Consider the following 27,488-nt stretch of genomic DNA (forward strand, 5'->3'; position numbering starts at 1 on the left):
CGTGGAGTAGTAAAATAACTACAATGCAGACGGAGGGGAATCGGCCCTTCGCGTCTGCATCCACTCCCCCTCAGGGTATCTTACCCAGCTCTATCATGCCCTAATGACTTGACAGCCTTTAGTTCTGACCGCTTTCTCAGTAGCATTGACCTGGTGGTTGTAATTGCTTTATGTTCCTCATTCCCTTCTCCCTCTTCACGTGTAAGTAATTCTGGGACATTATTTATATATTCTACAGCAAGGCAGAGAAAATATGTCAATTCTTCTGCCATTTCCTCATTTCGTATAATGATTTTTCGACGTTCCTTTTCCAGAGTAACAACACTTATTTTAGTGAGCATTTTCCTTTTTAAAGTATGTAGACATTCTTACATTCATTTAATATATCCAGCTAACATTCTCTCATACTCTAAGTTATCCTTTGTCATTACTTTATTTGTCAATCTTTGTCGGTTTTTATATTCTTCCCAATCTTTAGCTCTGCCACTAATCGCAACGTTTTCCTCTTTTTCTCCCAGTCGGGCGCAATCATTGGGCTTATTGGGACTTTAACATCTCCATGAAGTAGGCCCGCTTTCTGTCTGATATTTCAGCTGCATACCGTCTTCAGTCAACTTTAACCTGTATTCCTGGCCCTGTGCTAATCATTTTCCGATTCGCCTCAGACTCTATGAGGGTGGTTCTTCTCTCGCTGCTGCTGTCTTGTTGCATTAAACTGAACTAGTGTCTGTCTCTCTCCCTCTCTCCACACTGCAGATGTCAACTCTGTGCATTCCACCCACAGGGAAGGCCTTAAACCTTTCACTCCCTGGGTACTGACTGCACTGCATGACGTGGACTTGAGACATACACTTTCAGTAAATACCCTGCGATCTCTTACAGCATAAAAGTTTAACTATCTGTTCCTGATCCCTCTCCCTGACCGCCGTTTGGAAATTTTCCCGCTGACGGTAAAATTTTAATATTCCTTCCCCACCCTTCATTCTGTCCACACGGGAGTCACTAAAATTCCAACAACCGAGTCCAAATGCAAGCAAATATGTTAACCCTTTTATCTTTGTTAGACCCCAGCTAGAGTATTAGTCCAGTTCTTGACAATATTCTTCGAAAGTATTTCAGGGCTTTGGAGAGTGTGCAGGAAGGTGTATTAGCATGTTTCCAGGATAAAAGTCCTCAGTTAGATGTAATGACGAGAAACGTGGAGTTGTTCTCCTTCGAGCCGCACAGTAGATTTGATAAAGCTGTTCTCAAAGGTGTTGGATAAAGAAAGTAGGAGCTGCTTCAAATGTCGGGAAGTTTCATCACCAGAAGGCAAACATTTGAAATAACTCGGGAACAGGAACAGAAGAGGGGTGGCGGTGGGTAAATATTTTCCGAGTCTTAATGATCTGGAGACAACTGGATCAAGGGCTCGTGGAAGAGGATTTAACAATCCCTGTCAAAAAGGTGGAAAATATGTCGAAAACTGGAGTAAGATCAAGACAGAAATTCCAGTTCTATCGCTCCTTTACAGAACCGACATGGATGCGATGGGCTGATTGCCCTCTTTCTGCGATCAACCTTCTCGAATTCTTTATACTGACACAACTGCCTCTGCACCGCGATCGGCAGCTCTCCAGGCGAAGTAATTAATTCATTTCTTCTCGTTCTCCTCTGTGCGCCTCAGCTGCATAACCAAAATGTTACTTCTCCCAATTGTTCAAGGACACATGGGGTGAAGGTGTGTGACAAGCTAATGTTATCAACATTTAAAGTGCTTGCCAGATTTTGTTTAATTTTTCAAATGAGGGAGCAATAGAACATTGTACGATGGCTTCTGCAATACTGTCGTGCGGCGGGAGGAGAGGGTGGTGTTGTGGGGGGAGGGTAACCGGTCATCAGAAATCTGATTTTATAAACTTCTATTTTCAGCTCAGTCCGATGTCGGCAAATGCATTGACATTCTCAAACTCATTGTTTCCTATGACAGCAAATATACCCCTCAACTCCAACAACGAAAGTCACGCGAAAGCTCTGTTTCCCCGAGCATTTTATTTTGCCGAGGCTTAACTCAGTGTGCGAGCCGTGGATTTGCAACGCTTGAATGAAGCTGAGTGGGCAGTCTTCGCACCTCAATCACATTCTAGATAGGAAATAAATTGTTTCTCCAGGATTGTCTATCATTCGCTAACTTCAGATATCTATCTATCTTTCTATCTATCTATGCGTCTATCTATGTACCTATCTATCTAACTATCTGGCTATCTATCTCGATCCAACCATCTGTCTACCTATCTATCTATCTATTTGTCTGTCTACCTATCTATCTATCTATTTGTCTGTCTACCTATCTATCTGTCGACCTATCTATCTGTTTCCCTGTCTATCTGTCTGCCTACCTATCAAGCCACGATTCATTTAATCTGTTTTATGTTTCACCGCACCGTTTGTTTTTTTCTGAGGGGAGGGATGTTGGGTATTGAGCCATTTTACATGCTATTCTGTGCCTTGGGAGATTTATATTTCTTTGGCTGACGTGCTCATTCTGCAAATATCAGACAATACCGAAATGGAGACCTTCGGCCTAATATCACGTGACAGGAAATTTGCACACGTAATTCACATTCATTCGCCCTGCGGTGTTTGAATCTATTTAAGGAGAGGTTGGAATGGACTCAGAAGCGCGTTCGTGCCAGGATTTATTTTCCTTCTTCCTCTCCCCAAACCTTCACAATGACCCAATCAATTGGAGTTCTCGCCGCACTGATACTCTGTTTCCACAGTAAGTACGGGCGTCGGCCTGAAGTAACGCTCATTTTCTTCACGTTATCTGCTTTTGCGCTTGTGTTTTGACGAACCTGAATTGTAAGCTATATTCAACATTTCACAGTATGTGACTGACAATACTTTGCATTTCACAAGGTACAATTGCGGATCCTGTCCTGACCCAACCAGGATCCATTTCGTCCTCACCGGGAAAGACCGTCACCATCACTTGCACCCTGTCCGGAGGCACCATTAGCAGCAACGAGGCGAGCTGGTACTGGCAGAAACCCGACAGCGCCCCTGTGCTTGTTTGGTCCGACAACGATGAAGTGGCTTCGGGTATTCCGAATCGATTCGCCGGGTCTGTGGACTCATCAAGAAAGCAGATGCAGTTAACCATCACCAACGTGCAATCGGAGGACGCTGCAGAGTATTACTGTGGTGCTCGGCTCAGCGGTGCATATACATTCATTTTCGGGAGTGGAACGAAGTTGAATCTGGGCAGTAAGTAAATCACTTAACTCTCCTCTAACATTTGTGACGCTTTCTAAATAACAAAATGTACTTGGAAACGATCGGATTGGTGGACTGAATTCGTGCAAATCAAAATGATTGCTCCTAAAATATTGTTATGGGGGATCTTTGATTCAGCAGGAAATGATATTGCAGTGATAGCAGGGCTCAGAACTTCGGCGATTGTCTGGAGTGTGTGCTGTTATGTGATAGGGTAAAGGGGCATTTTAATTACGAGTGAAGCTCATTTCACTGGAAGCTTCCGGTCTGATCTGCTGGGACTGTGCAGAATTTTGAACCATCTGATCCAGCCGGCAGTGCGAGGAGATGATTGAGAATGCGATTGCTAGAAAGATGGAATGTTTCCCTTCGCTTAGCCCGTGTTAGGAGTGGAGTGCCCCAGCTGTATGAACACTGCGAGCGGAACTACAATTAGCCAGACGATAAACATTTGAAAAGTGGAAAAACAGGCATGCAAATGAGCTAAATGTGGAAGTTTGTACAAGCTACAATCGGCCACCGATTGTGGTCTATAATTCCATGATTGTATGAAGGGACACAGTGGTTCAGGTTCTTTCATACGCTGCCCCTGTAGTCAGGTTTAAAGGGTTAGAATTGCATTCAAAGCGTTCACATCAGGCTGTTTCATTCCATTTAAAGCAAGATTGCATTATGTCTGCGGAATTATAGTGTGGTGACTGGGTGCAACTCACTTCCACTGGTTCCCAAACTCACTGACAACCGTTCAGTACAAGATTCTCAGCCTAATATTTTGGATTAATCCCGGGTGTGCAAAATAACCATATTGTTGCCGGAATTCCGCCAGTCATAATCGACCCTGATTGTTACTGGATCACATAGTAACAAACATCAATGATGCGCGGAATAGTTGCTTTCTTCGGAAATTACAGTTCCTTTTCTTCCCGTTCAATCAGTTGTTTTGGAATGTCTCGGAATAAGGTTGTCAGGTTTTTGAACATTGTTGTGGACTCGTTCAGATTATTGCTGGTTCTGTGACTGTCAGTTAGTACTAATAGAACAAAAGATGGAGATTACCGCCAATATTATTGATTCATGGATGTTTCAGAAAGGTAACATTCATTTCAGCACCCCCCACCACCCCGCCTAACATCCACGGATACAGTGATGGTGAGCCGCATTCTCAAACCAATGTCGTCCATGTGTCATAGGTACACCGCAGAGCTGTTAGGGAGGGAGTTTAGAGATTTTGGCCAGGCGACAGTGGAGGAAAGGCGGTACAGTTCTACTTTGGTATGCTGTGTGGCTTGTTGGGGATTTACCATCTGGTGTTGTTGTCGTTCATCTGGTGCCCATGTGTTGGTCCAGTGCAAGACATGGCTGGTTTGGAAGCTGTTGCCGGAGTTCCGGCAGTGTACCTTATAGATATCCTCAGTGTCCCTCCTGTGCGTCAATGAGGGAGGAAAGCAACATAATATATTCGCAGAATCACAGAATGGTATATCTATGCATCATTGTTACTGTCTACTTGGCCAATCGTGTTTGCACTGGTTCACAAGGAACAATCTGACATTTATTCATTAACCTTTAGATTACAAATGTATGTTCGTTTAAGTGACCATTAATTTACCAATAACAGCCTCTCCGGCAGTAGGTTCCGTATCTCCTAAACCCTCTGGGTGAAACTCTTCGCTTCGAATCTCCGCGAAACCTTCTACTTCTAACGAAAAATCCAAGTCCTGTTCTTATCGGCCCCCCTACCATTGCAATAATGTTTTCCGATCCATTCTGCCCCGACACCTCAGAATATTATGCCTTCAACTAGATTTCCTTTCAGCCTTGTCTGTTCCAAAGAAAAAGACAATATAATACTTACGTATAACTAAATATTCCATTCCAGCCGACATCCCTGTAGATCTCCCTGTACTCGCTCCCCTACAATTACATTTTTCCTATGCATCTTTCCAGCAGTTTCAGCATAACCTCCAAGCTCTAACAATCTCTACCTCGGCTTATCAATGTAAATGCCTCACATACCTTCTTTGCTACTATATCCACTTGCTCAGCCGCCTTCAGGATCTGTGGACACGCATTTTCTGTTCACTAATTTCTCTACATTTCACGACATTTTCCCATTTCGACAGTGTAGTCGCTTGTCTTGTTGGTCTTCCTGAAGTGAAGTTCCTCACACTTTTCCGCATTGAATTCCAGTTGCCGCTGTTGCATTTATCTGATGAGTCCATTGTTGTCTTCCTGCATTATCCAGCATTTTTGTTCGCAAACACATTGCTAAATTTGTATCACCGAACAACAATCATACAGGCACTCATTGATGTACAGACCCTTTGTTTCCTGCCTCTGAGTCAATTTCGGATCCAACCTGCGCATCCGATGTGTGAACTTAACAAGGGCCTTGCTAAAATCCATGTAGTCTATACCAAAATATTGCCGTCATTCACCGCTTCATGCTACCTGCTCAAAAATACCAATTAACGTTATGGGGTAAGATTTTGCGCTCGCAAAGAGGTGATCGCTATATTTGATTATGCCGCATGTATTCCATTAGTTCTCCCTCTGGTGCGGTTAGGTTCACTGGTCTATAACTGCGCTACCCCATTTCGCATTTCACAATTTCATCTGTCTCCGAGAGCCAAACCTGCTCCAGGCACGATTGGAAAATTGTGGCCAGAGTCTCTTGCCTTCTCAATCTTACTTTCCTTTATTTTGAATTTTCTTCTTCAAGTCATTTGTTTTCTGGACTATGTTACGGTGAAATGGACCGGCATGAGGCAAAAGGGAAAAAAAATGCTCTTGAATATTGTAGTTGTTACTTAAGAAATCCGATCTGGTGAAAATGCCGGCGTAAAAATAATTCACTGAAGTCCCCTGCCGTTTAAGTAGAAGTTGATCTTCACACTTGCTCATCGGTGCAAACATTTGAAATTATCCAGCGAATCATTCGGGGGCGCAGGAAAACGATACCAACATTGAAATAAAGGGTGGCGGCATTCATCTGCCGCCTCAGTTTCAACAATCCAAATTACATTTCTAAATATAGGACGAATTTCTAGCTCCAAAGATAATCGACTTTTACACCAACAGCGACAAAACCCATACTGTTGTTGTCGCCGACAGAATACCTCAATGACAGGACGAATTGTAAAAGGTTAGCCTCATGGTTTTAGTTTGGAATGAATATTTATATTTCAACACTTTCTTCGATGCCTGACAATATCTTGGCGTACTTACTGAGCGTTTCCCCATTGACTGTTATCCATGGGACCTTAAGTGGTCAATGGTCACTTAAAAAGCCAAGATTCTGATACAACGCCCCTTCAGCTTTGCGAATATCGACTAATGACAAAGCAAAGAAAATGCAAACTTGCATTTACTTAGCGCCAACCACGACCCCAGAACATTCTCACAATTAAGTGATCGTGAAGTAGAATCATTCTTCAAATCTCAGAATCATGGCTTCCTACCTAAGCACAGTAAAATCTCACAGTCCATCTGCTTTGGCCACAAGGTGTGAGAGATAAATAATTATGAGAACATGTTTGGTTTATTACTGGCCTTTTGAGGGTGTCATTAAGTTATGCTGTTATATATTAGAATTGTTTGCAATATTTATTAGAAACTCTTCCTCTCAGCTGCAGCAAATCGTTTGTGACATTCCACTTGGAAAAAATGCCTCCAAACATTTTCATTGCGACAGGGAGATATTTGTTAAGATTTACGCTACATCGTCACTGTTGGTCTGGGCGGGACACGGTGTGAAGCCGTGGCGAAGAATGTACACAAACCCAAATATCAGTCCAGTCTGTGGGACTTGCGTCAGAGAGGTAAATGGTGACAGAAGCAAACAATCGGTTTCATTATTTAGAATCGAGGTTTTGGAGTTGCAAAATACAGAAATGTTACGCTCAGCATAAGTTCCAATATTGACCCCAAATTCTGAGTGATTAGCGTTATTCTGAAATTCTCAGTGGTTGAGATGGCGGCTCGGACAGCGTTGCCTCGGATCACATCTGGGTGCACTATACCTCCCGTCTTATTTTTCTCTTTAATATTTCAAACTCCATTATTTCCTTTAGATCAGATTTTGTTTGTATGTTCCTGTCAGTTCAGGGAAAAAAGGAAAACTTTCTCAGGTTGTATATGTTCCAGAAACCAGCGTCCCGGCCTTTTTGCATTTGGCATCAATAATACTCCACTGTATAAAATCTACACATAAGAACATAGGAACATAAGAACATAAGAAATAGGAGCAGAAGTAGGCCATCGAGCCCTTCGAGCCTGCCCCGGCATTCAACAAGATCATGGCTGATCTGAAGTGGATCAGTTCCACTTTCCCGCTTTCTCCCCATAACCCTTCATTCCCTTGTCTATCAGAAACCTATCTACCCGTGACTTAAATATACATTGTTGTAGAATAATACCGATTTTCAAAAAAATTTGAAGAAGGCTAAACAACGATTGAGTCATTTATGCCGATTCCTAATGGATGTGCAATCATTTGTCTCTACTTTCCAGGTCCACGGAGCCCCACCGTTTCTCTCCTACCGCCTTCAAAGGATCAACTCACAGCGAAGAACATGGCGACCCTGGTGTGTTTGGTGAGCGGATTCAACCCGGGAGCTGCGGAGATTGAATGGACTGTGGATGGCAGCGTCAGAGGGAATGGGGTTGAGACCAGTCGGATCCAGCAGGAGGCGGACAACACGTTCAGTGTGAGCAGTTATCTGACTCTGTCAGCCTCAGACTGGAACTCACACGAGCTTTACTCCTGTGTGGTCAAACACGAGACTCAAGCAAACCCGCTTCAAACAAGCATCTCCAGATCCAGCTGTATGTGATTCATGCATTGAAAGCGCTTTTGTATTTTGCCGTTAGTAAAGTTTAATTTCAGAATAAATTCGGCAAATAGTGGAACATTTCAAACAGTTCATCACAGTTTGTAGCAGATCGGCTGATTCCCTTAATTTCAATTTAACTGTGTTCACTCTGAGTGGATCAAAGTTTCAGTGTTATGTCATTGATACCGCTGTGTAATAAAATCATTATACCGTTATCGCGACTAATGTTCTGTTATTCTCTCTCTTCCCCTGAAAAACAGCCAATGGCAACATTCTAAAAGGAATTAAATAGTTAGATTATATCATTGTGATATTCTGCACATTTCATTTAAAGTCAGTGACATCCAGGCGCAACAAGGAGACGATGGATGACATTAAATTGAAGTAATATTGCAATATTTTTTAATGGACTGCGTTACATTCTGGCATTGTGATGAAAGGGCAGAACTGCGAGTACAGATTACAAAAATACATTAAAGGGCAGATCCTGGTTCCTGGTTCCAAAAATTCAGAGCAAACTCTGTCACAGCCTCATTTCTTAATACAACAGGTGCAATGCAAGTTCTGGTACTGCCAGTCATTTTTTCAGTAAGCTCACCGATTATTTTAATTGGCCTATAATGATTATACTGAAGCTGGCGCATTGCGAACAAGTCACCCAAATGCATTTTCAGTGACTCAAACCAGTTCAGGACCAAATCTTTTTTTATATATACTTCAGCTTCATAAGAATCACAAAGTCGATAGGACACCCCTTTGATACATCGTTGTTTTATTTCTTAGTTAGATTTGGGCTTGCATGACATAAATTTTTAAAAGTAGCAAGAATTTGCGCAGTTGGTAAAAAGTGCAAAAAATTGGTGCTGCTGCACTTACAGAGGAACAAAAAAAAAATTGGGTGATTTATTAGACTTTTATAGAATTATACTCAACTATGGTCTACATACTTCAAAACTGTGCTTGTAGGATATGAGAAAGTGTAGAAACTATTTGCCAGATATTTGCTAGAAATGGGACTATGTGCCTATCAGGAAAATGATTATGTTGGGCTGATTTCGCTGAGGAGAGGATGCGGAGGCGTAATAGGCGGGCTTTAATGTTAGGAAAAGGTGTGATACGTTCACACAGAGAAAGATTTTCAACTGTGAGTTAGTCTGAAACAGTGAGACATGAAAGTGAAGCAGCGACAGAACGAATAAATAATTTATTTGAATGTATAGGTCGGGAATTTGCTGTGGGCAGGAGACAGAAAGTGCAAGGTTTTGTTCTCTGATTGGCTGAATAAGACAATATAGATTCCTGAGGATCATTTATCACATCATAGAAACCCTACAGCACAGAAAGAGGCCATTCCGCCCATTGGGTCTGCACCAACCGCAATCCCACCCAGGCCCTACCCCTATATCCCTACATATTTTACCCACTAGTCCCTCTACCCTACCCATCCCAGGACACTAAGAGGCTATTTTAAGCATGGCCAATCGACGTAACCCTCACTGGGTTTAAAAATGGGCAAGTCCTGTTGCGGCTTTACAGGAGCTTAGTAAGGCCAAACTTGAAATATAGTGTTCAATGCTGGTCGTCACACTACCAGAAGGACATGGAGGCTTTGGAGAGGGTACAAAAAAATTCCCAGGATGTTGCCTGGTATGGAGGGCATCAGCTCTGAGGAGAGCTGGGAGAAACTTGGTTTGTTCCCACTGGAAAGACGGAGGTTGAGGGGTGACCTGATAGAAGAGTATGAGAGGCATGGACAGCGCGGATAATCCGATGCCTTTTCCCAGGGTGGAAGAGTCAATTACTAGAGGACACATGTTTAAGATTCAACGGGCAAGGTTTAAGGGCGATGTAGGAGGCAGAATTTACACATAGAGTGTGATGGGTGCCTGGAACTCGTTGTTCCGGGAGGTAGTGGAAGCAGATACGATAGTGACTTTTAAGGAGCGTCTTGTCAAACACATGGATAGAACGGGATTAGAGGCATATGGTCCCTGGAAGGGTAGGGGGTTTTAGTTAAGTCGAGTAGCATGGTCCGTGCAGGCTTGGAGGGCCGAAGGACTGTTCCTATGCTGCAATTTCCTTTGTTCTTTGCTCCAATAATATAATCCAGAAAAAAATAGAGCATACACTTTTCTGAGAGGGAGGCTATTTTGGAGTGAAATGAAGAAACACTGCTTCGCATGCATCATAGTTGACTCGGATGTTTTTCTCATATATCCCTTCATTTCGGTCATAACTCATTTTCTCCATTAGACCCATGTTCACCATGTTTCCACTAAATTGCTGACCATTTTTGCACCCACTTTCGTTGATGTCACTAACTGCTATCTCTCCTCAGATACTGTTCTTACTTTCACACCGATTACAATCAAACTTCTCCTTGAAACCAGCCTTGTTCCCATTTCCTTGTAAGCTACTACCGATGTTAATTAACATTTCCTCTCTGAGCTACTTGAAGATATTACCAACCCCAAATCCATAATATTGTTCCAACAATTCCAGCATTGAATCCCCACAATCGCGTTTCTGCTTCTGCCACAATACTGATATGTCCCTTATCAAAGTTACATTCGACTCAACTGTAACGATAGCAAACTATGACCCTTTTTTCACTTTTAAAGGTTTTTTTGCAGTTTCTTTATTAATGTCACAAGTAGACTTACAGGTATCAGTTGTAATCCGAACTGCAATTAGTGCAATGAAGTTACAGCCTGTCCCCTGGACGGGTACAATGAGAGAGAATTTAGCATCGCCAAAGCACCAAATCAGCCCATCTTTTGGACTGTGGGAGGCAACGGAGCACCCAAACAGATATGGGAAGAACGTGCAGACTGTGACCCAAGCCGGGAATCGAAACCGGGTTCTTGGCGCTGTGAGGCAGAACTTCAAACCACCGTGACGCCCTACTGCTTATTCTTTTTGCATTGGCGTCGGTCTTTGACACGATTGCACACACGATCGAACAATTCGCCATCATTAATCAGTTGCTTGGACCTATTCTCATGATCTGGTTCCATTATTATTTATCATATAATCTCCACAGATTGTCTACAAAAACTTCTCTTCCTGCTCCCATGGTAGCAACTCAACAATATGTCCCTGGCACCATTCTTTTTCCCATCCACATGCTCCCCCTTGTCGGCATCATCTGAAAGCACATCAGACTTTTTATGCACTCTGAGAGCACGCAGTTGTATCTCACCATCGCCTTACTGAACAATTCTACTGTGATGATTAGAAATCTCCTCCAACTATTAGGAAGAAGAAATTCGTTGCGCGGCTAGGGCCCCTTTGAGCCTATTGAGGCTCGAAAGTGACCTATTAAGATTCAGTCAAGTGCTTCATCCTGTCCGCACTACACTTATTCGCCTAGCTGGGACCGGACTATGTCAAGACAATAACCTAACAGGCGGAGCTCAGTGTTGGTGCCCGACAAGGGGAACCCCACGACTTCCCTCAGTGGGATTTGCAAATCGGCTGCACCAAAGCCCCAAGAACCTCTGTTATTTGGCCTACATCAGGTCTCATCTTTCGAGAATCTTTCAATTGTTCTTCGCTTCACTTGTAATTTCTATTGATATTTAGAAGAGATTCCTGAATCTTTTCCGTCATCATTTAAACTTCTGCATTCCTGATCGTAAAAACTGGCTATGCAACTTTATGTCGCAAGCTAAGGAAAAATATGTGAGCATAGAAAGGATAAACACCTGGTTCCCTCCAAAGAGAAACACAATCGAAAAATAACTTAGGAAACTTATATTGTGCTCAGTTCCCAAACATTTCACAGAACAATACAAGACAATAATACCACTGACCCAGTGTACTCTTTGAAAGAGCTATCCATGTAATCGCTCTCCAGAGCTCGATTAGCATTTCATGCAGGCACCGGTTTCCTGAATCTATCCGATGTTCATCCTGAAGGTGGAATTGGATCGGTTTCCTGTGCTCTTCCAGTGAAATTCAGGTCAGCAAAACTCATTGCATATATTTTCTGGCACCTTTGGAGACGCAATTTTCACTCTGTTTCAGTCTCCACAGATGCTTCCAGACCAGCTGATTTGTTTCCCGAATATTCTGGGGATTTTTTTAGTTACTTCTTGCCTTTGGCACTGTGGCACAGTGCTTAGCATTGCTAATTCTCCCTCAGTGTACCCAAACAGATGCCGGTGGCGACTGCGGTATTTCACGATAACTTTATTGCGCTGTTAATGTACGCCTACTCGTGACACTAATGCACCAATTTCAACTTGCAAAGTGAAACGACGAAAAAATCATACAAAGAGTGGGCGACAGTCCGATAGAAATTGAGTCTGGGGAATTTGTAGCAAATAAAATGATTGCGGATGAAGAGAAGAGGCATTTTGCTTTAGTCTTCATTGCAGAGGGTACAAGTTGCACCGTAGAAATAGCTGTGGAGCCGGAAATTAGAATGACATTAAGAACGTTGTTGAAGATGTCGGTTGCTAAGTCCTCAGATCCTGATGGCTTTCACCCGAAGGTCTTAAAAGAAGTGACAAATGAGACAATTGATAGGTTGGTTTTAATGTCCCAAAATTCCCCACATTCTGGGAAGCGTTCGTTAGTTTGGAAAAAGCGACCTTGGTACCTTAATGCAATAAGGAAAAACGACCTATAGCAGGAAACAACACATGTTAGCTGAACAACACAAGTTAGCTGAACATGTGACATATAAGGAGAATGTTAGCAGCGGTTATTAAGATTTGATAGCGGGGCACATAAATAAAATCACGGTAGACAGATAGAGCCAACACAGTTTTGTCAAAGAGAAGTCATGTTCAATCAATATACTGGAGTGATTTGAAGAAGTAACGTGCTGTGGATAAAGGGGAGCAGTTGGATGTACTGTGTTTTACAATAAGCATTTGATAAGATGTCACAGCAAAGACTATTGCGGAAAACAAGAGTTTATCGTGTGGGAGCATGGACAGAAAATTTGCGAGCGAGTGGGAAACTGAGAGTAGGCAAAAGAGACAATTTTGTGGTTCGCAAGATGTCAGGAGTAGCGTGCTACAGTGATCAGTGCTGTGGCCTCAACTCTTTACAATTTATACAAATAATGGTATGTTTTCAGTATGGTATCAGTTATGTTCATGCTTTCTACTACGTTTACATACGGTCTGATATTTGCCTCTTCTTCCCCAAATTCCTTCACTCCTCGCCTCTAATTCTCATCTGTAAATGCCTCCGTAAATGAAAACAAAACTTGCGCCACTGCCGCTTTGGCCTTACTTCGCTGTTGTTTTTGGAACCATTTCAGGTGAACGGGCTTTTCTGTAACACGTAAACCAATCTGGTCAGAAGGTTCATCATCAATACCACTGCTAACAGCGTGTCACCAATATGGCTGGTCATGTATTGTGCCTATGTTTCCCTAATAGCACAAATGTTTTTGATTTGATTTGATTTGATTGATTACTGTTTTATATAATAGTATACAGTGACAAGTATTCTTTCTTACATGCTTTTCCGACAAAGCATACCGTTCATAGTGAAGGAAAGGAGAGAGTGCAGAATGTAGTGTAACAGTCATAGCTCGGGGGTAGAGAAACATCAACTTAATGCGAGTTCGGTCCATTCAAAAGTCTGAGGGCAGCAGGGAAGAAGCTGTTCTTAACTTGGTTGGTACGTGTCTTCAGACTTCTGTAACTTTCTTGCGATGGAAAACGTGGAGTCACAAATGTACTCAGTAAAGATGCCAGACTTCCTGTCGGGAATGATTTTAATGAAGCGAATGTTTTTTTTCCGCAATTCAGTAGTTTTGTGGTTAACATTATTATAACTGGTTTTGTTCAAGATGTATTGCCAGATACCATGATGGGATTTAGAATCATTGCTTGTTCCAGGACTCTGCAAAACTAATCCGGCAATTAGTCGCCGGTCTCCACCTTCCGGCATGCTTTAGGTGTAAGTTCCTGCTCTCTTGTTTGAGGCTGCGCCTACACCTGTCTTCGAAATGTTTGAAATGCATCATAAAAGTACGGATCGGATTTACGCTTAATTTACTAGAGACTGAACGCTGTTTCACCCCACACAGCAGTGCAAATAACCCTTATGCAGGAATGGTGTTTTCTCTCTTCAAAATTGCTACCAGATCTCCCGAATTTATCCTGAATTTTGTGTTATAATTACCATTTCATTCTCCCTGTTTTTTACTGGACTGTGCACAATAGATGAAAGAAGTCGAAACCGAATTCCAATGAACGTGTGCGCGTGTTGCGGCTGAACCAGCAAATGGCAATATTGCACATGGTACACCAAGGACCGTGTTATTCCATGAGGTGTATTCAAAATATCAATTCCTGGCAAAATACGTGGACTCTTGGAAAATAGGGATTTGGACATGAAAGTCGTTTTCAGAATATTCTCATTTGGTATTGTCAATTAATTTGGATGTTTTATGTGTTCCCCTTTTTAATGGTGAATGTCCATAATATGAGATAATCCGAATGATTAGAAACAGTAAGAAACCAGTGTCACTAAATGTGTTACTATCACTTCCTTTCCTGGTCATTCACTAAAGATAATGCTTCCAGCGCCACATTAATGATCCGAAGGTTCAGAAATTTGGTAGGATAAAAATAGACAAAAAGGGCACGATCATATGAATTGGAACGAAGATCAGGCCGAAGATCGTGACTCATGAGACCGTGGGCTCGACCCCACATTCGGTCCACCCCTATGCTCTTTGGGTCCCTTTTCAATCAGAAATCTATCGAATTCTGCATTTTTTTTTATGGGATGTGGGCATCGCTGGTTAGACCAGCATTTATTCCTCACCGCTAAATACCCTTGAAATGGTGGCGGTGAACTGCTTTGTTGAATCAGCGCAGTCCCTGTGGTCTAAGTAAGCAATATATCCCCAGGTCAGATTGCGAATGACTTGGAGGAGAGCGCTAAGGTGGTGGTGTTGCCATGTGTCTGCTCCCCTTGTCTTTCTGGACGGTAGAGGTGTGATTTTGTAAGGTGTTGCCCATGGATATTGGATGGGTTTTTGCAGTGCATCGTGCAGATGTTACCAACTGCTGCCACTGTTCATCGTGACCGGGGGTAGTTTGTCGAACATGTGCCAGTCAAGATTTGTCGTGGATGGTGTGAGCTTCTGGAAAGTTACAGAAGCTGCACTCTCCTGGCGAGTGCAAATATTCGATCACAATCCTGACTTGTGCCTCGCAGATGGTGGACAGGTTTGGCGAGTAAGGAAGTGAGATACATGCCACAGGTTTCATGAATTCTGACCTGCTCTTGTAGCCACCATATTTAAATGTCAAGACTAGTTCAGTTTCTGGTGAATGGTCGGCCTTCATTCTCTGAGGATGCGGGAATGGTATTGTACACCATGTGATCATCCCCATTGCTGACATTATGATGCAAGGAAAGTTATTGATAGAGCAGCTGAAGATGGTTGGGCCGAGGATACCATCTTGAGACGTGTGCAAATTAGAGGATTGAACTCCAACCACAACAAGACTCTTCCTCTGTGCCAGGTATGACTCCAGCCAGCGTAGAATTTGTCCTCTGAATCTCATTGACTCCATTATTCCACGAGCTCCTTAATTCCACCCGTGCTGCCTTGACGTCAAAGGCAGTCACTTCACACCTGACATTCAATTACTCTTGTCCATGTTTGACCCAAGGCTGTAATGAAGTCAGGCGCTGAGTGACTAACGGAATACAAACTATGTGTCAGTGAGTAGGTTCCTGCTGAGTTCCTGCCGTTTGATTGCACTGTTAATGACCCCTTCCATCAACTTGCTGATGATCTGGAGTGCCCTGATGGCTGTTGAATAAGGTTGGAGATGCCCTTCTTTTTGCATAGAGGACATAACTGGGCAATTTTCTGCAATGACGGGTAGATGCCAATGTTGTGGATGTACTGAAACAACTTGACTGGCGGGGCCGCATGGTCTGGAGCACAAATCTTCAGGGCAGTGGACAGAATATTGCTAGGGCCCAAAGCCTTTGCAATTTCCAACGCGTTCGGACATTTCTTGGTAGCACGTGGAGCGAATTGAATGGGCTGAAGCTTGACATCCGCGATGTTGACCATTTTTTAGAAGGCCAAGACGGATCATCCACTCGGCAGATGTGACAGAAGATTGTTGCGAAGGCTTTAGCCTTATCTTTTTCACTGATCATTGACGATTGTGACATTTGTGATGCCTTCTCCTCCAGTGAGTTGTTTCATTATCCATTACCATTAACGATGGGATATTCCTGGTAAAGAGGATTCCACAGGCTAATGGCTCTCACGGGAAATGAAATTCTCTTCATCTCCATCTCAATTGGAAAACCTCCTATTTTAATTCATGTCCCCTCATTCTAGTCTCCTTGGAGGGGAGGCACTTTCTCAGCATTCACCATCTCAATTCCCCTCAGGATACTAGATGTTTCAGCAGAATCACGTCGAATTCTTCTAAACTCTAATGGGTACAAGATCCAACTCTCCAACCGTTCCCTATATGATATCCCTTTCATCTGATGGGCAAACCTTTCTCCGAATGTTCCTGGTGCTATTGTATCCATTCTGAGTTACGCGGGCGGACAGGAAAGTACTTTAGATGTGCTCGCAACAAAGCACGACAAAACACGAATCTTCCCTACTTTTATATTCCATCCCACTTGCAATAGGTGACAACATTGCGTTTTGTTTCGTAATCACTTACAGCTTCATGGTCAAGTTTTGTGAATCACGTTCCAGGGCACCCAGATCCCCCAGTGCTGCAGATCTTTGCACTCTCATCTCCGTGTGAATAATTTGCTGCTTTCCACTCTTCCTGCCAAAGTGGACCAATTCGCATTTCACCACATTATACGCCACCTCTTTATTTTTACCACTCACGTAGCCTTTCTTAATCCTTTGGGATACCATTTCTGCAAACCTCACAATTTACTTTCCCTCCTGTATTAAAGTCGTGAGAAAAAGTTGCAATCAATCCGTCCCATCATCCATGTCATTTCTATAAGTTGATAATAGTTGAGGCCCCAGACGTAATCCTGTGATACACCGCCGGCTGCAGTTACTGCCCCCTCCACCCTACGAAAAGTGGCTCAGTTACCCCACTTCTCTGTTTCTGTAAGGCAACCAGTCCTCGATTCGTGATGAATATTATCCCATACATGATGACGTCGTATTTGGCATTTCATAAAGTATCTTTGAAACTGTTTCTTATTAAATACCTTTTGGAAATCCAAGTCTACAGGTTCCGCTTTATTCACGTTACTAATAAGTTGCTCCAGTTAAGTATAAGAAATTAGTGCAGTATAGCTTCATTTGTACAAAACCATGTTGGCTCTACATAATTGCAAGAGCCATGCCATAACCTTCTAATAATAGATTTTAGCATTTAACTTTTGACAGATGTTAGGCTAATTGGCTTGTAGTTACATGTTTTCAGTTTCTTTCTTTTCTTGAATAGAGGAGTTAGATATGCTATTTCCCGATCTCGTGGAGTAATAAAATAACTACAATGCACACGGAGGCCAATCGGCCCCTCGCGTCTGCATCCACTCTCCCTAAGGGTATCTTACCCAGCTCTATCATGTCCGAATGACTTGACAGCCTTTAGTTCTGACTGCTTTCTCAGCAGCATTGACCTGGTGGTTGTAATTGCTTTATGTTCCTCTCTCCCTTCTCCCTCTTCACCTGTAGGTATTCCTGGGATATTATTTACGTATACCACAGCGAGGCAGAGAAAATATATCATTCATCCGCCATTTCCCCATTTCGTTTAATGATTTTTCGACGTTCCCTTTCCAGAGTAACCACACTTATTTTAGTGAGCATTTTCCTTTTTAAAAGCATTTTGATATTCTTACGTCCTTTTAATATATCCAGCTAACATTCTCTCATAGTCTAAGTTCCCCTTTGTCATTACTTTATTTGTCAATCTTTGTCGGTTTTTATATTCTTCCCAATCTTTAGCTCTGCTACTAGTCACAAAGTTTTAAACTTTTTCTCCCAGTCGGGCTCAATCATTGGAGATGTTGGGACTTTAACATCTCCATGAAGTAGGCCCGCTTTCTGTCTGTTATTTCAGCTGCATACCGTCTTCAGTCAAGTTTAACCTGTATTCCTGGCCCTATGCCAATCGTTTTCCGATTCGACTCACACTCCATGAGGGTGGTTCTTCTCTTGCTCCTGCTGTCTTGTTGCATTAATCTGAACTAGTATCTGTCTGTCTCCCTCTCTCCACACTGCAGATGTCAACTCTGTACATTCCACACACAGGCAAGGCCTTAAACCTCTCGCTCTCTGGGTACTGACTGCACTGAATGACGTGGACCTGAGACATATCCTTTCAGGAAATACCCTGCGATTCCCTCAACTTAACAACTTATATTAACTGTTCCTGATCTCACTACCTGACCGCCGCTTGGAAATTTTCCCACTAATGGCAAAATTTTAATATTCCTTCCCCACCCTTCATTCTGTCGACACGGGGTCAGTAAAATTCGAATAACCGAGTCCAAATGCAAGCAAATATGTTAACCCTTTTATCTTTGTTAGACCCCAGCTAGAGTATTAGTCCAGTTCTTGACAATATTCTTCGGAAGTATTTGAGAGCTTTGGAGAGTGTGCAGGAAGGTGTATTAGCATGTTTCCAGCGGTAAAAGTCCTCAGTTCGATGTGCGGACGAGAAACGTGGAGTTGTTCTCCTTAGAGTCGCACAGTAGATTTGATAAAGATGTTCTTAAAGGTGTTGGATAAAGAAAGTAGGAGCTGCTTCAAATGTCGGGAAGTTTGATCACCAGATGGCAAACATTTGAAATAACTCGGGATCAGGAACAGAAAAAGGGTGGTGGCGGGTAAATGTGTTGCGACTCTTAATGATCTGGAGACAATTGGATCAAAGGCTATTGGAAGAGGACTTAACAATCCCTGTCAAAAAGGTGGAAAATATGTCGAAAACTGGACAAAGACCAAGACAGAAATTCCAGTTTTATCGCTCCTTTGCAGAACCGACATGGATGCGATGGGTTGATTGCCCTCTTTCTGCGATCAACCTTCTCGAATTCTTTATACTGACACAACTGCATCTGCACCGCGATCGGCAGCTCTCCAGGCGAAGGAATTAATTCATTTCTTCTCGTTCTCCTCTGTGCGCCTCAGCTGCATAACCAAAATGTTACTTCTCCCAATTGTTCAAGGACACATGGGGTGGAGGTGTGTGACAAGCTAACGTTATCAACATTTAAAGGGCTTGCTTGATTTTGTTTAACTTTTCAAATGAGGGAGCAATAGAACATTATTCGATGGCTTCTGCAATACTGTCGTCCGGCGGGAGGAGAGGGTGGTGTTGAGGGGGAGGGTCACCGGCCATCAGAAATCTGATTTTAAAAAACTGCTATTTTCAGCTCATTCCGACGTCGGCAAATGCATTGACATTCTCAAACTCATTGTTTCCTGTGACAGAAAATATACCCCTCAAACCAAACAATGAAAGTCATGCGAAAGCTCTGTTTCCGAGAGCATTTCACTTTGCCGAGGCTTCACTCAGTGTGTATGCCATGGGTTTCCAACACTTGAATAAAGCTGAGTGGGCAGTCTTGGCACCTCAATCACATTCTAGATAGGTCATAAAATGTTCCTCCGGGATTAACTATCATTCACTCACTTCAGATATCTATCTATCTATCTATCTATCTATCTATCTATCTATCTATCTATCTATCTATCTATCTATCTATCTCCCTGTGTATCAATCGCGAAAAGCCAATAAGTAGTGTGGCCTTACGCCTCTCTATGTGCACATGAAATCTCAACTCACAGTTTTCGTCTTTAATTTATTCACTAAGTACGTTACACCTATTAAACAGCTTACAGCCGGCAACATTTATTTATTGTAATCTGCAGGTTCCAGAGATCAAGCCACAATCCATTTAATCTGTTTTATGTTTCACCGCACCGTTTTTTTGGCGGGGAGGGGGGATGGGTATTGAGCCATTTTACATGCTGTTCTGTGACTTGGGCGATTTATGTTTCTTCTTTTCCAAAATGGCTGACGTGCTCATTCTGCTAATAACAGGCAATTCCGAAATGGAGATCTTCGGCCTAATATCACGTGACAGGAAATTTGCAGACCTAATTCATATTCATTCGCCCTGCGGTGTTTGAATCTTTTTAAAGAGAGGTTGGAATGGACTCAGAAGCGCATTCGTGCCAGGATTTATTTTCCTTCTTCCTCTCCCCAAACCTTCACCATGACACAATCGATTGGAGTTCTCGCCGCACTGATACTCTGTTTCCACAGTAAGTACGGGCGTCAACCTGAAGTAACGCTCATTTTCTTCACGTTATTTTCTTTTGCGCTTATATTTTAACGAACCTGAATTGTGAGCTATATTCAACATTTCACAGTGTGTGACTGACAATACTTTGCATTTCACCAGGTACAATTGCGGATCCTGTCCTGACCCAACCAGGATCCATTTCGTCCTCACCGGGAAAGACCGTCACCATCACTTGCACCGTGTCCGGAGGCACCATTAGCAGCTATGAGGCGAGCTGGTACTGGCAGAAACCCGGCAGTGCCCCTGTGCTTGTTTGGGCCGAGTACTCTGGTATGGCTTCGGATATTCCGAATAGATTCGCCGGGTCTGTGGACTCATCAAGAAAGAAGATGCATTTAACCATCACCAACATGCAATCGGAGGACTCTGCAGATTATTACTGTGGTGCTGGGCTCAGCAGTCCATATAGATTCATTTTCGGGAGTGGAACGAAGTTGAATCTGGGCAGTAAGTAAATCACTTAACTCTCCTCCACCATTTGTGACGCTTTCTAACCAACAAAATGTACTTGGAAACGGTCGGATTGGTGGACTGAATTAGTGCAAATCAAAATGATTGCTTCTAAAATATTGTTATGGGGGATCTTTGATTCAGGAGCAAATGATATTGCAGTGATAGCAGGGCTCAGAACTTCGGCGATTGTCTGGAGTGTGTGCTGTTATGTGATAGGGTAAAGGGGCATTTTAATTACGAGTGAAACTCATTTCACTTGAAGCTTACGGTCTGATCTGCTGGGACTGTGCAGAGTTTTGAACCATCTGATCCAGGGTGATTGAGAATGCAATTGCTAGAAAGATGGAATGTTTCCCTTCGCTTAGCCAGTGTTAGGAGTGGAGTGCCCTAGCTGTATGGCCAATGAGAGCGGATCTATAATTAGCAAGACAATAGACATTTCAAAAGTGAAATATAAGGCATGCAAATGAGCTAAATGGGGAAGATTGTACAAGCTACATTCAGCCACCTAATGTGGTCTATAATTCCATGATTGTATGAAGGGTCATAGTGGTTCAGGTTCTTTTCTACGGTGCCCCTATAGTCTGGTTTGAACTGTTGGAATTGCATTCAAAGCGTTCACATCAGGCTGTTTCATTCCATTTAATGCAAGATTGCATTATGTCTGCGGAATTATAGTGTGGTGACTGACTGGGACTCACTCCCCCTGGTTCCCAAACTCACTGAAAACCGTTCAGTACAAGATTCTCAGCCTAATATTTTGCATTAATCCGGGGTGACCAAAATAACCATATTGTTGCCGGAATTCCGCCAGTAATAATCGACCCTGATTGTTACTGGATCACACAGTAACAAACATCAATGATGCGCGGAATGTTTGCTTTCTTCGGAAATTATGGTTCATTTTCTTCCCATCCAATCAGTTGTTTTGGAATGTCCCGGAATAAGGTTGCCAGGTATTTGAGTATTGTTGTGGACTCGTTCAGATTGTTGTTGGTTCTGTGACTGTCAGTTCGTAGTAATAGAACAAAAGATGGAGATTACTGCCAATATTATTGATCCATGGGATGTGATCAGAAAGGTAACATTGATTGCACCTCCTCCCATCTCCCCCGCCTAATATCCACGGATAAAGTGACGGTGAGCCGCATTCTCAAACCGATGTAGTCCATATGTCAGAGGTACACCGCAGAGCTGTTAGGAAGGGAGTTAAGAGATTTTGGCCAGGCGACAGTGAAGGAATGGCGGTACAGTTCTACTTTGATATGCTGTGTGGCTTGTTGGGGATTTACCATCTGATGTTGTTGTCGTGCATCTGGTGCCTGTGTGTTGGTCCAGTGGAAGACATGGCTGGTTTGGAAGCTGTTGTCGGAGTTCCGGCAGTGTACCTTATAGATACCCACACTGTAGCTCCTGTGCGTCAATGAGGGAGAAAAGCAATATCATATATTCGCAGAATCGTACAATGATGTATCTTTGCAAAATTGTTACAATACACTTAGCCAATTGTGTCTGCATTGGTTCACAAGGAGCAATCTAATATTTATTCATGAGCCTTTAGATTACACATTGTTTGTGCGTTTAAACGTCCATCAATTTGCCACTAATATCCTCTCCGGCAGTCGGTCCCATATGCCCTAAACCCTCTGGGTGAAACTATTCCCTTCCAATCTCCGCTAAACTTTCTACTTCTAACAACAAATCCAAGTCCTGTTCTTATCGACCCCCCAACCATTGGCAAGACTGCTTTCCTATCCATTTTGCCCACACACCTCAGAACATTATAAGAACATAAGAACATAAGAAATAGGAGCAGGAGTAGGCCATCTAGCCCTTCGAGCCTGCCCCGCCATTCAATAAGATCATGGCTGATCTGTTGTGGCTCAGTTCCACTTTCCCGCCCTCTCCCCATAACCCTTAATCCCCTCTCTTATCAAGAACCCATCAACCCGCTTCTTAAAAATATTTTCCGAGGCAGCCTCCACCACTTCAACGGGCAGAGAATTCCAGAGATTCACCACCCTTTGAGTGAAGAAGTTCCTCCTCAACTCCGTTCTAAACCGCCTCCCCTTTATCTTGAGGCTGTGCCCCCTAGTCCTACTGTCTTTTTTGAGCGGGAAGAGTCTCTCCACCTCTATCCTATCCATCCCATTCATCATCTTATACGTCTCAATGAGATCTCCCCTCATTCTTCTAAACTCTAGCGAGTACAAGCCTAGTTTATTCAGCGTCTCCTCATAGCTCAACCCCCTCAACTCCGGTATCAGCCTAGTAAACCTCCTCTGCACTCCCTCCAGGGCCAAAATATCCTTGCACAGGTGCGGCGCCCAAAACTGCACACAGCACTCCAGCTGCGGCCTCACCAATGCCCTATACAGCTGCAGCAAGACCTCCCTACTTTTATATTCAATCCCCCTCGCTATGAAGGCCAGCATCCCATTCGCCTTCCTGACCACCTGCTGCACCTGCAGGCTGGGTTTTTGCGACTCATGCACAAGGACCCCGAGGTCCCTCTGCACCGTCGCCTGCTGCAGTTTTTCGCCACGTAAGTAATAGTCCTTCCTACCATTCTTCCTACCAAAGTGGACCACCTCACACTTGCCAACATTAAATTCCATTTGCCATTTCCTGGCCCATTCGCTCAGCCTATCTAGATCCTTCTGCAGACTCTCCACACCCTCCGCACAATTTGCCTTTCCCCCAATCTTGGTGTCATCAGCAAATTTCGACACCCTGCACTCGGTTCCCTCCTCCAGATCATCTATATAAATGGTAAATAGCTGAGGCCCCAGCACCGACCCCTGGGGCACCCCACTAGTCACCAACCGCCAATCCGAATAGCACCCATTGACCCCCACTCTCTGCCTCCTATTTGACAACCAATCCTCTATCCACGCTAACACCCTACCCCCAACTCCATGTCCCCTGACCTTCTGCAATAACCTCTTGTGAGGTACCTTGTCAAACGCCTTCTGAAAATCCAGAAAGACCACACCCACCGGCTCTCCTCTATCCACTGCCCTAGACACATCCTCATAGAACTCCAGTAAATTTGTCAGACACGACTTCCCCTTAATGAAACCGTGTTGCGTCCGCCCTATCAAGCAATTCCCTTCAAGATGCCTCGCAATTTCCTGCTTAATGACGGATTCTAACATTTTACCTACCACAGACGTTAAACTAACCGGCCTATAATTCCCCGCCTTTTGCCTGGCACCCTTCTTAAACAACGGCGTAACATTAATGACTCCAATTAGATTTCCCTTCAGCCTCGTTTCTTCCAAAAACAAAAAGAACCCTGGTCAATTCAATACTTCCTTATAACGAAATATTCCATTCCAGCCGACATCCCTGTAGATCTCCCTGTACTCGTTCTCGTACAATTACATTTTCCCTATGCATCTTTCCAGCAGTTTCAGCATAACCTCAAAGTTCTAACGATCTTTACCTCAGCTTATAAATGTAACTGCCTCACATACCTTATTTGCTACCATATCCGCTTGCTCAGCCGCCTTCAGGATCTGTGGACATGCATTTTCAGTTGACTCAGTTTCTCTACATTTCACGGCATTGTCCCATTTATACAGTGTACTCGCTTGTCTTGTTGGTCTTCCTGAAGTGCAGTTCCTCACACTTTTCCGCATTTAATTCCAGTTGCCGCTGTTGCATTTACCTGACTAGTCCATTGTTGTCTTCCTGCATTATCCAGCTTTTTTGTTCGCATATATATTGCTAAATTTGTATCACCGAACAACAATCATACAGGCACTCATTGATATACAGACCCTTTGTTTCCCGTCTCTGAGCCAATTTTGGATCCAACCTGTTCATTCTGTGTGTGAACTTAACAAGGGCCTTGCTAAAATCCATGTAGACTATATCAAAAATATTGCCGTCATTCACCGCTTCATGCTACCTGCTCAAAAATACCAATTAACGCTATGGGGTAAGATGTTTCGCCGGCAAAGCCGTGATCGCTATATTTGATTATGCCGCATGTATTCCATTACTTCTCCCTCTGGTGAGGTTAGATTCACTGGTCTATAGCTACGCTACCCCACTTTCGCACTTTCACACTTTCATCCTGTCTCCGACAGCCAAACCTGCTCCAGGCACGATTGGAAAATTGTGGTCAGGGTCTCTTGCCTTCTCAATCTTACTGTCCTTTATTTTTTATTTTCTTGTTCAAGTCATTTGTTTACTGGTCTATGTTACGGTGAAATGGACCAACATGAGGCAAAAAGGGAGAAAATGCTTTTGAATATTTTAGTTGTTTAAGAAATCAGATCTGGTGAAAATGCCGGCGTGAAAATAACTCCCTGAAGTCCGCCGCCGTTTCTATAGAAGTTGGTCTTCACACTTGCTCATCGGTGCAAACATTTGAGATTATCCAGTGAAACTTTCGGGGGCGCAGGAAGAAGATACCAGTTTTGAAATAAGGGCTTGCGGCATTCGTCTGCCGACTCAGTTTCAACAACGAAATTACATTCCCTAAAAAAAGACGAATTTCTAGCTCCAAAGACAATCGATTTTTACACCAACAGCGACAAAACTGATACTGTTGCTGTAGCCGACATGATACCTCAATGTCAGGACGAATTGTAAAAGGTTAGCCTTATCCTTTTAGTTTGGAATGAATATTTATATTTGGACATCTTCTTCGAAGCCTTACAATATCTTAACGTGTTTACTGGGTGTTTCGCCGTTGATTGTGATACATGGTAACTTAAGCAGTAAAGGGTCACTTAAAGAGATAAGATTCTGATACAAAGATCTTTCAGCTTTGCGAATATTGACTAATGACGAAGAAAATAAAATGCAAACCTGCATTGACTTCGCGCCGACCACGACCTCAGAACATCCTCACAATTAAGTGTTTGTAAAGTAGAATCATTCTTCAAATCTCAGAATCATGGCTCCCTACCTAAGCACAGTAAGATCTCACAGTCCATCTGCTTTGGCGAGTAGGTGTGAGAGATAAATAATTATGAGGGCATGTTTGGTTTTTTATTGGCCTTTTGAGGGTGTCATTAAGTTATGTTGTTATATATTAGAATTGTTTACAATATTTATTAGAAACTCTTCCCCTTAGCTGCAACAAATCGTTTGTGACACTCGGAAAAAAATGCCTCCAAACATATCCATTGCAACAGGAAGATTTACGCTACATCGTCACTGTTGGCCTGGGCGGGACACGGGGTGAAGCCGTGGCAAAGAATGTTCACAAACCCAAATATCAGTCCAGTATGTGGGACTTGCGTCAGAGAATGAACTGGTGACAGAAGCAAACAATCGATTTCATTGTTTAGAATCGAGGTTTTGGAGTTGCAAAATACAGAAATGTTGCGGTTTCGGTGAGTTCCAATATTGACCCAAATTCTGAGTGATCAGTGTTATTCTGAAATTCTCAGTGATTGAGACGGTGGCTTGGACAGCGTTGCCTCGGATCACATCTGGATCACTATACACCCCGTCTTATTTTTCTCTTTAATATTTCAGACTCCACTATTTCCTTCAGATCAGATTTTATTTGTATGCTCCTGTCCGTTCAGGGAAAAAAGGAAACCCTTCTCAGGTTGTATATGATCCAGAAAACTAAGACCCAGCCTGTTTGCATTTTGTATCAATAATACTCCACTGTATAAAATCTATACATAAGAACATAGGAACATTAGAACTTAAGAAATAGGAGCAGGAGTAGGCCATCTAGCCCTTCGATGCTGCCCCGCCATTCAACAACATCATGGCTGATCTGAAGTGGATCAGTTCCACTCTCCCGCTTTCTCCCCATAACCCTTAATTCCCTTGTCTATCAGAAACCTATCTACCCGTGACTTAAATAAACGTTCTTGTCGAATAATACCGATTTTTAAAAAAAATTGAAGAAGGCTAAACAAAGATTGAGTCATTTATGCCGATTCTTAACGGATGTGCAATCATTTGTCTCTACTTTCCAGGTCCACGGAGCCCAATCGCGTCTCTCCTTCCGCCTTCATCAGATCAACTCACAGCGAAGAACATGGCGACCCTGGTGTGTTTGGCGAGCGGCGGAGATTGAATGGACTGTAGATGGCAGCGTCAGAGGGAATGGGGTTGAGACCAGTCGGATCCAGCAGGAGGCGGACAACACGTTCAGTGTGAGCAGTTATCTGACTCTGTCAGCCTCAGACTGGAACTCACACGAGCTTTACTCCTGTGTGGTTAAACACGAGACTCAAGCAAACCCGCTTCAAACAAGCATCTCCAGATCCAGCTGGATGTGATTCATGCATTTAATGCATTTTTGTATTTTGCCGTTAGTAAAGTTTTATTTCTAAATAAAATCGGCAAATAGTGGAACATTTCAAACAGTTCATCACAGTTTGTAGCAGATCGGCTGATTCCCTTAATTTCAATTTAACTGTGTTCACTCTGAGTGGATCAAAGCTTCAGTGTAATGTCATTGATACCGCTGTGTAATAAAATCATTATCCCGTTATCGCGACTAATGTTCTGTTATTCTCTCTCTTCCCCTTAAAAACAATTAATGGTAACATTCTAAAAGGAATTAAATAGTGAGATTATATCATTGCGATATTCTGCACATTTTACTTAAAGTCAGTGACATCCAGGCGCAACAATGAGACGATG

At 43.0% G+C, this 27,488-nt stretch overlaps 1 protein-coding gene and 1 pseudogene across 1 annotated transcript; both read left to right on the plus strand.

The window, feature by feature from the left end:
- The first annotated feature begins 2,712 nt into the window (after positions 1-2,712).
- Positions 2,713-8,093, plus strand: LOC145356129 (immunoglobulin lambda-1 light chain-like). Its single transcript, XM_080208741.1, has 3 exons — positions 2,713-2,761; positions 2,902-3,249; positions 7,771-8,093. Exons 1-3 carry the CDS (start codon positions 2,713-2,715, stop codon positions 8,091-8,093), a joined length of 720 nt encoding a protein of 239 aa, XP_080064867.1.
- Positions 8,094-20,315: 12,222 nt separating this feature from the next.
- Positions 20,316-27,121, plus strand: LOC145356130 (immunoglobulin lambda-1 light chain-like; annotated as a pseudogene).
- Positions 27,122-27,488: the final 367 nt, after the last annotated feature.

This window comes from Carcharhinus amblyrhynchos, chromosome 20, assembly GCF_965287045.1.
Source record: "Carcharhinus amblyrhynchos chromosome 20, sCarAmb.v2.hapA, whole genome shotgun sequence".
In the NCBI taxonomy this organism is placed as follows: domain Eukaryota; kingdom Metazoa; phylum Chordata; class Chondrichthyes; order Carcharhiniformes; family Carcharhinidae; genus Carcharhinus; species Carcharhinus amblyrhynchos.